Source organism: Vigna unguiculata, chromosome 3, assembly GCF_004118075.2.
Source record: "Vigna unguiculata cultivar IT97K-499-35 chromosome 3, ASM411807v1, whole genome shotgun sequence".
Lineage (NCBI taxonomy): Eukaryota > Viridiplantae > Streptophyta > Magnoliopsida > Fabales > Fabaceae > Vigna > Vigna unguiculata.
The window spans coordinates 33,671,563-33,681,357 of record NC_040281.1 but is presented as its reverse complement, the minus strand read 5'-3'; the positions used below and the strand labels follow the sequence as shown (position 1 = coordinate 33,681,357).

General features: G+C 33.6%; 1 protein-coding gene across 1 annotated transcript; it reads right to left on the bottom strand.

Annotated features, from left to right (window-relative positions):
* Window positions 1-2,890: 2,890 nt before the first annotated feature.
* Window positions 2,891-4,381, bottom strand: LOC114175881 (NAC transcription factor 29-like). The gene is made up of 3 exons (XM_028060722.1): window positions 4,120-4,381; window positions 3,721-4,001; window positions 2,891-3,610 (listed from the first exon to the last, which is right to left on the bottom strand). The coding sequence occupies exons 1-3, from the start codon at window positions 4,283-4,285 to the stop codon at window positions 3,284-3,286; spliced, it is 774 nt and encodes a 257-aa protein (XP_027916523.1). The 5' UTR covers window positions 4,286-4,381; the 3' UTR covers window positions 2,891-3,283.
* Window positions 4,382-9,795: the final 5,414 nt, after the last annotated feature.

Here is a 9,795-nt window from a genome sequence, read left to right as displayed (position 1 = left end):
TATATCAAGGATCTCTTCGATGGAAAGGTCATTGATTTTCATATGTTCATATCAAGGCCCGATCTGATTGAATGGTCATTGATTTTCATATGTTCATATCGAGGTCCTTTATGAGGTAATGGTCATCGATCTTCCGTATATCGAGGTCCTCTCCGATGGAATGGTCATTGATTTTCTTTATGTTTGCATTGATGTGGTTTCTTTTTAGAACCCGAATGAAATTAGTGTTTTTGTCTTTTCTTATCTTTACTTTGATAATATGAAAAATGTCAAATTCGTGAGGGACAACTGTAAACACTTTATTTCGTCTAGGTAAGTAAAAATCGTTTTAGAAAATTTGAAATTAAATTTTAGAAGTAAATAAATAAATAAATAAAAATGGAGAAAATGTACAAAAATTCGTGAGAAATAAAATATGATTTATGTGTGTGTTTTTTCTTTTTTGTGTTTATTTTATTTTCTTCTCTTTAGAATGAGTTGATAACACCTCATTTCTTTTTTCCACCCTTAGGTTTAGTTTTTGCACCTTGTTCCATAATTAGACCTAAAAGCTCAATTGTTTATGGTTCATACCACAATCTATGTTTTCTACCATCACAAAACTCTTTTTTCTCCACCCAATTCAATTTTGGACTTGGTGATGGATCACACTAGTGTAGAGGTGGGAAGGATTAATGAGCTTCCGGTTGGTTACCTTTTGAAAAATATCGTGACAAAAACTGTCAGGGGGTTTTATGGAGTGATCATGAAAAAGGGAAAGTGATAAAGAGAAAAACCAACTGTAGGGTCTTTGAGAACACCACGAAAAATACATGGAAGGAAATCAGTCATCTCACAACATATCTTAAGGTAGAATGAAGAAGAGCGAAATAACAAGACGCACCTAGAGATGGGAGGAAACATTTGGAGCCTAACCATAAATGTTATCACTGTTGGGTTTTTTGAGTGAGAATGTTCATTAGGGAGATACAACTTTAATGAGACATAAGCATAATCACATAAGCCATTGACACCACTCTCAACCCAAAACCTTAAAGGTAATGAGTTTATGGATCTTCATCCTTATATAGTGCTCAACTTTCTCATTTTACTCAATGTGAAGCTTAGACTCACACTTGAATTCCCAACAATCTCCCTCTCAAGTGTGAGTCCCTTCACATTGGTACTTCCCTCTCGAGCTAACTACTGAGATTATTGGAAATTCAAGTGGGAGTCTAAGTCCCACATTGGATAGAAATGAGAAAGTGGACAATCATATAAAGACAAAGACACATAAACTCATTGTTTTAAGGTTTTGGGTTGAGAGTGATGTTGATTTCTTGTGTGGTTGAGCTCATATCTCATTGATTTTGCATCTCTCTAGTGAAGCTCCCTCTATAGACCTAACAAAAACTTATCATACCTACAAATTATGCTTTTTACTATTTTTAAATATGCATTAACTAAAAGTTCACCAAAATCTTTCAAAATACTTTGAGAGAGAACTTTGCATTTTGAAACATATTTTCTTGGATTTTTCTCCCCCTTACATTGAAGATCACTATTATTTACTTTTCACATCGTTTGAGCTTAAATATGTTTAGATAATGTTATTTCATATATTTTTTCTTTTTCTTTTTTGAGTTGTATTGTTCTTGATTAGGGTTTTCAAGAGTTTTTTTCGGTGAAAAAGTTTCATAAGAGGTGGTGAGAAATCTTCTAGGTTTAAGATATTGTGTTTGTAAATTTTTCTTATTTTCTTGAATATTTTTGTAAAACTTTAAAACAAATGGACTAGTTTAATTATGCTCATTAAAAAACTAGATGTAACCTCTGATGAGGGAGAAGTGGTATATTTTTTTTCCTTTTTCCTTGTCTACAAACCCATATATATATATATATATATATATATATATATATATATTTCAACTTTTTAAAATATTAAAAAACATTGAAAATAATATTTTCTACAGTTGAATTTGGTTTTCGTTAAACTATTCAATGATTTTAAGTTAGTCATTCATTTAACAAGTTTTTGAAGTCTTTAAAATTTCAATTCCCACTCCTTTTATTTTACACTCAACTTATTTTTTTAACATTTGACACCTCAATAAAGCATGATACAACCATTAAAGTGGTTTTTACTTGGTTTTTAATCATGCCTTGTGCTTTTCGTTCGAGATCTTAAATACAATGAATGCTTTTGTATATGGGTTGAGAATTGATTAAGTGGTATGTCATAAACATTGCACAATAATGTTTGTGTAAATGTCTTCCAATGTGGAAGAAAAACGATTATTCTTGATCGTTGGAAAATTAACTAATTTTCATGAAAACTCCAAAGTGACTATATAGGAAGATTATCATCTAAGGTGGTAATCTTTTGATTAGTTTCTTATTATTTTAACCTTATCGTTTTCTTTAGAATCTTCTATGTTTATTCATTTAAGAAAAGTTTGATCTGATCTACTTCTTACTCCGTTCTAATAATACCAAGACTGCAAAGATTCTACTAATTACCTTTTGTTTTCGATAAAATTCTACCAATAAGATAATAACACATTAATGAAAACAGTTACACTCATTCAAGTGAATTTATTTTAAATTCTATTTTCCTGGTTTGACTTTTAGTTCATGACGATGAACATACTAGGATTAGTTATTAATTAAAACTCCAAAATGTGTCATTATCATTCCCCTTGTTATTAGCATATTTTATACAAACCCTAATTGTTAATATTAGCCAAGCATAAACCAATCTCATTGACACGCATTTCATTGCTTTCCACGCGGTTCGACGACCTTTGTTTTTTACAATCAACACTTCCGTCATCTTTTGGATAAGACAATGTACAAAGATTCACGTTAACTTTGGAAACCCATTTGGCTTCAATTATTGACACATAGTGCAGAATTTGCCAAATATATCATTCGTCAAAATAAATTATGATTGTATTGTTTACAAAAAGTAATCGACCATATCTAGTTTCACATGCTTCCGAAGCATGATCAAAGCATGTGGTTTGAACCGAATCAAGATAAGGAATGTAACTAATGATGTATGAACTTTAATTAAGTGGCGTCTAACCTGTCCTTCTATACAATAAGTGTCAATAACACATTGAAAATACATTTTTTGACATAACATATTTTGACATACATAGAGTGTTGATGATTATTTTATGGGCGAAGCTTATCGTCATGACTAGACAACAATCTAACACTGTTTTTGTTTTTTCCTATCCTAGTAGGTCTTTCATCTGCTTCACATATACTTGTGGTCAATGTTGCTACTCTGTTTCACTCAGTACTTCCCCGAGTCTGCTACATAATTGTTGCCCATTTCAACGGGTTGAGATTTTACTAAGGGGTCAATTCCAATATTGGCATTGCTGATTTGAAAATCAAAGGTTGAGCAATAGGAACCATCAGATAAAATCGGACCCAAGTAATTCATATCCAAAAGGTAAGTGAGGGACCAAGTCCTGGGAAGGTTCATCATCGTTTTCTGCTCATCATTGTTTTCAGCTATAAGATTAGTGATTTGAACTTTCGGGTGTGCCTCCTTGTGCTCCAATGTTTTTCCCATGTTCTTCTTCTTATAAATCCTGCACAGGACCCAGTCATCCAGCTGATGAAACATCCAAAACCAAGGCAAATGTCAATCATAAAGTAACATTGAATGGTAAAACAAGTTGTTAAATTTCACAAAGTGATGAGGACAAGGCTTAAAAGTTTTACCCTCATGGATCCAATTTTTCTGTTAGCTGATTGTTTTGATTCCGCCAAGCGGTACTCATGCATAATCCAATCAGTCTTGTCACCCTTTGGTGGCCTACCCTTGTAAAATACTAAGGATTTCTTCACCCCCACAAGCTTAGATCCGCTATAGATTGCTTTGTCTGTGCCAGTGGCTTTCCAATACCCAGAAACTGTTGCTCGGTTAGGCCTCACCCCATTTGGGTACTTTCTGTCTCGTGGACTAAAGAAGTACCATTCATTTTCTCCAAACTCTGTTTTATCTGCATTCCAAGGCATGTTTGTTCATAACAACAAGTGAAACATTTACAGAGAGACATTGTGGTGCAACAAGTAGAAAGGTAATGACAAAGCTTTGGCAAGTGATGTTATGCTACATACCTGGCAATTCCCATGGATCAAACTTGTAGAGATCCACTTCTGGGATGATAGAAGCAGGACAGGGCTTGGATGTGGCTTGGTTGCAAAGGTAATACACGATTAGTTCCTCGTCCGTTGGGTGAAACCTGAAGCCAGGGGGGAGTTCAGAGCTTGTGGTAGCATCCATGGAGTGAAAAATATGAACTTGGTTGGGGAGATGAAAAGTGAAGGGTTTGCAGAGAAATGAAGGTGTTTGGAATGTTTGCAATGAGATTGGTGGTGGTTTTATCTTTGAGGGTGGGTTTCCTTGCATGCTGTGATTGGATGAGAGGATAAATTTTACTATTCCTAGTACATGCGTCACTAGGAATGCATGCACCAATGAGGGGTCAGAACTATTTCACATGTATATCTGTTACTGACTTTTGCACATGGTTCAAAGAACCAGTGCAAGGACGTCTATATCCTCATCAAGCAATATTCAAGTCTCATTTCTCCATTCGAATGTTTTTGCCAATTGCTGCTTTTTTATTCCCACTTAATTATGTACTCAGCAGCCATATTTTGTGTCCTCTCTCGATAGTTAAACCATAATGTTTCTCACCAAACTAATACATCATTGTTTGGTCCATGCAATAATCGTTGAAGAGAAAAGACTAGAAAAGTTTTCCTTTTGCTTTTTTCATTTTTTGTGGTCGAACTATGTGATTACAAGTTATCTTTTTTATTTTACACGTTGCCTATTTGCATCAATCATTTGTCATGGTTTATATACGATTTGAAGTTAAAATTGTTGCTAAAGTTTACACTCTGAGTATTGGTAAATACCAAAGGTAAAATATCCTTTTAATTTTCAATTAATTGTAATATGGTATTCGTTTAAGCAGGCCTTGCTTGTGACTAAGGTGGCATCGTTTGCATGTGATGTAATGTGTCTAGATACATGTTACCATATTAATTAATAAATGGTGAAAAGAATGTTAGTAGTTCAAAAATTTTAAATTGATGATAAGTAATAAAAAGTATAAAGTGTAAATAAATAAAATATAGTTAGATATTAATGATAGATGTGTTCAGCGATGACGCAGCTCCTCAATCAGTTGCAAAATATACTGAGGATTGGGAACATGTGTCTTCTGTGTACGGGTTAACAAAATTTCAAAGTTGGCACTCTCAGTAACCACACGATCACCATGGGAACCCGAATTAGTTAAGTCAATTTTTCTCGTAATAACACCCTAATTACATATTTTGAATTTAATTTAATAACGACATAATTAAGACTCATGCTCTTCATCTAACTCCCCAATCATTCTAAATTACAGAGTGACTATTAACACGATTGCGATAATGCTCATCCACCAAACACAACAAAACGCAAGCTTTCTTCATCAAACATTAGAAATTAATGCAATTTTTTTTTATCACACTTTTTATCAACCAACGCAGATTATGGAGACTCACATTTTCTTATTGGATCCCTACTGTCTAATGAGTTTTATTTTTCTAGATTATAGTTTTCAGTATATTTTAATATAAATCCTGATTTTCAGTATATTTATTATCGAATAATTATAAGCAAAAAAACAGGAAAAAAGAAACTCAAATAGCGCAAACAAAATATAGGAGAAAGGCTTGTTGTCGGTGGAGGCAAGGAATCTAGAACCTTAAAATCTAATGTTTAAGAGTACTAAAGGAGGGAGAAGGGAAAATAAAAACGTAAAAACAGAAAATATAAGGTTATGAGAATATAAATCTGGCAGAGCCGGTTAGATATTCTCTCATAATCTTACATCAAAAATAAATACAGAAAATAAAATTATGTACATAAAATGTTTTCAAGCCTTTAAATGATTATCGCATCTTTTAATAAATATAACTCAAGGCATCCGTAGATGCCCAAAAATAAACTACTCCATAAAAACTTACTTAGATTCAAGAGGGAGAGGGGAGAGATCTGAAGTTCCTCGTTTATTTATGTTGAGAGACGAAGTATACAAGAAGGAAAGATCAAGAGAGATGAGTGAGAGATTTGTAGAGAGAAGGCAGAGGTAGAGAGAGAGTGTGTAGAGTTCTTGCCCAGCATAAGGGACTTAAAGACTCTTTTATAGAAAAAGTTTGAAACCTGTAACTTGTTGAACCGGTTTTTAAATGACCGGTTACCTAGAGTCTGGGTCACCTGGTGACGTGTCTGTATTTGGACGTTGTATGTTTTTACCCTTCAGTCTATTACCCAATTATGAGTAAAATTACTGTGTCACAGGTAAGAACACTTTACTGTCCTCTTTTGGAGACTACCGTAGAGATCATGTCTTCGGGATCTTCCTCAAGTATCTGGTCTGAGTCTTCATTATCAGAAGGGAAAGAAGATCCAGGAGTTCCTTGACCGTGGCTTCCTGTTTCTTCATAAATTTCTCTGTATATTCTTTCTTTTTCAAATCTTTTGACCAGTATAGGACTGGCTTCTATAGGGAAAGGATGAAATTTGTTTCCCATAAACTTCTTCCAATATATCTTGGTATTTATGGCTTCTTTTAAAAGGATATATTCAGCATTATCCTTTCTAGAGAAGTTCCAATTTGACCCTTCAACGTAAGCTTTCCAGAGTTGGTACTGGTATAGCTTTTCTTTGTTGAGTGATAATCCTTTCAAGGGCCCATGTTCTAGATGGACATGTGCCTCTGGGTTTGATTCTGTGAATAATTTTATGACATGTGTTGCCACACTATCAGGGGTTGTGGCGCTTTTTGGAGAAGAGGTGATCTGTAAGCAGATATTAGTCATATATTCTGCCTGTATTTCGTTTACTACCGAGTTTATCTCTTGGGTTAGAGAGCTGAATTTTTCGGTAGGTGGGATAAGAAGTGTTTGGAGGCATCCTGCTTCTAATAGTAGTGATGGACATATGACTATGTCTCTATATAATTTGATTTTTGAAGGTTTTTAAATCAATTAAAGCCTTTCTAAAAATGAATTTTATTTGACATGTACATTTTGTGGTAACTGTTTTGCAATAGTCAGAAGACTCTTGGCATGGTGTTTTTGTGTCGAAATATGTCTGAGGTTTTACAAATAATCCATTGTAATTTTGTGTTTCGGAATGAACTTCAAACAAGAATTCTTGTATGACTTCAAATTTTGCAAGGAAAATATTTGGGTTCATTTGTGGTGAGAGGCTACAGGAGGCAGCATAGGTATGTGTTTGGGTTTTGGGTTCAAATGTCAGCCCCATTTTTATTTTTTCTTCATCAATGGTTTCCAGTCTTAACGCCATTTGGGCTTCTTCTAAAGAATTAAAGCCTTTGTAAGTAGACCAAAATTGGTCTTGTTTTGCCTCAGAGAGGTCTTTGAAGGAAGTATAAACTCCTTTGTTTGGCCCTGTAATTAGGGCATAATGTGTAAATCCTTTCCCAGAGGGAGAGGCTGGTGAAGTTAACAAAACTCCTTTGTTATCTGCATTGCAGAAATTGTATAGTGCACTAATGATGCTTTGTTTCACCTTAGTGACTTGGTGTTCATTTTGAACTGTGTATTTTGGAATATTCCATATGTTGTCAATTAAAACATTTAATTTGACATTTGTATTTTCTCTACCAGGATAATGGTAGGTATTTGTGAGTATTGGCAATTCTTGTTTGCCATACTTTGTGTATTGTTCCACCACGAATGGGGACTTTACTAATTTAGGACCTGAAGGCCCTTTCTTTGTGTTTTGTATAAATTCCATTTTGGAATATTTGTACCTGCAATATAGAAGTAAACAGGTTAAGCAATAAAATGTGTAAGCCTTTGTAGGTGTTGCTCCAAAACTAAGATGTTGCCCTTGTACGAGGCAAGTGTAAAAGCATATTGGAAAGGATTGTGTGGGAACAATTCATTTCTTCTTCTCCTTAATTTGGTTAACTTTTTCTTAAACCTTTTTATTAGTTTAGATATTTCGATGGCAGGATTAGGACTAAAGTTAGGACTAATTCCTTGTGGCCATAATGTTTGTATTCTGACCCTGACCCGGAATCCAGGAGGGATTTCAGGATCTTCGATGTGTAACATATTCATGTATATGATTGTATAGAGGACTCTTTGAGTCTTACTTTTGTATGATGTACCTGGAAAGGATATCAGCAAACATATTGTCAGATCCCTTAATATGTTCAAAATTTATAATTTTTCCGGAATTTATATAGTCTCTAAAAAGTAACCATCGCCTGTGAGGTTTTTTGTCATTATTTATTTGGTTTTTCCCATAAGAAACGATTGCTTCACAATCAGTTCTAATGGTTATTTCTGGTTTATTTATCAAAAATAATTTAAATGCTTCTAAGGCGTGTATAATTGCATTGACTTCATAATCAGTACTGGTCTGATAAACTTGTGGTTTCACAGTATATTTTCCAGAAGCGTACCTGCATATTTGTTCATTTTCTTTTGACAGATATTTATTTTTCTTTCTTTTTAGGATGGCTCCCCATCCTGATTCACATCCATCACATTCAAGTACTAAATAATCTGAATCTAATGGTAATTGTAGGGTAGGTAATTTATTTACCTTTTGTTTTATGTTTTGAACCAATTTTATATCTTCAGAATTGAACTTTCTTTCTCCTTTTAGAGAAGTTTTATTGTATAAAGGGGCAGTGTATTTTCCCAAATCTGGGATAAAATTCCTGGCATAATTTAAAAGTCCTAAAAAGGATCTTAGGGTTTTTATGTCTTCCATTTTATCAGGAAAGTCTTGAATTTTCTTAGAAATGTGAGGTTGGAGTTTTATGGTTCCATTACCTATTTCTGTCCCGAGGAATTCTATGAAATTTTTACAAATTTCCATTTTTCCTTTTGATATAATTAAGCCATATTTTTCAAGTTTGTATAATACTTGTTTTAAGTGAAGATAATGATCTTCTTTTGTTTTGGAAAAAACTAGTATATCATCTATATAGACACATGTAAAAGTTTTTATGTTATTGAAAATGTTATCCATTTTTCTTTGAAAAATTGCAGGGGCATTTTTAAGACCAAAAGGCATTACATGCCATTCGTATAATCCTTCAGAACAGGAGAAGGCTGTCCATTTTATAGATTCTGGTTCCATTTTTACTTGATGGAATCCACTTTTGAGATCAAATTTTGAAAACCATTTTGCATTTTGAATGCGATTTATAAGAATTTCTTTAGACGGAATTGTATATCCATCTTCAACTGTATTATCGTTTAAACGTTTATAATTGTAAACCATTCTAGATTTACCTCTTTTTTGTTCGGAAGATTTATTTACTATGAAGGCAGGACTCCTGTGAGGACTTTCACTTGGAGCTATTACTTTTAGTTTTAGAAGGTGGTCAATATGCATTTGACATTCTTCTTGTTCCCAATTATTGAACTGAATGTCTTTAGTTTTTATAATTAAATCAGGGTTAATTATGTTTAATTTACAAGTAACAGGATCACGATCCCAAAATTTAGTAGGATCTTCTCCTATTATGCTAGTTTTATTTAACCTATCCAGAATCTGTTGGATACTATCAAAAGTGATTGTCTTAGATATTTTTATGGATGAAAAAGAGTCCATAGTGTCATCTGAACAGTAATCTATGGATTCTAGATCTTCTTTCATACAATCACATTTTTCTGAGGATTTGGTGTTTGTACACGAGCATTCATCAGAGGATGGTTTTGTATAGCTGTCTCCACTAATTATGG

Coding starts and splice junctions, on each gene's coding strand:
- LOC114175881 (XM_028060722.1), bottom strand. CDS start 4,285: ATGGATGCTACCACAAGCTCTGAACTCCCCCCTGGCTTCAGGTTTCAC. Junction 4,002..4,119: donor TGATCCATGGGAATTGCCAG/GTATGTAGCATA, acceptor CTTGGAATGCAG/ATAAAACAGAGTTTGGAGAA. Junction 3,611..3,720: donor GAAAAATTGGATCCATGAGG/GTAAAACTTTTA, acceptor ATGTTTCATCAG/CTGGATGACTGGGTCCTGTG.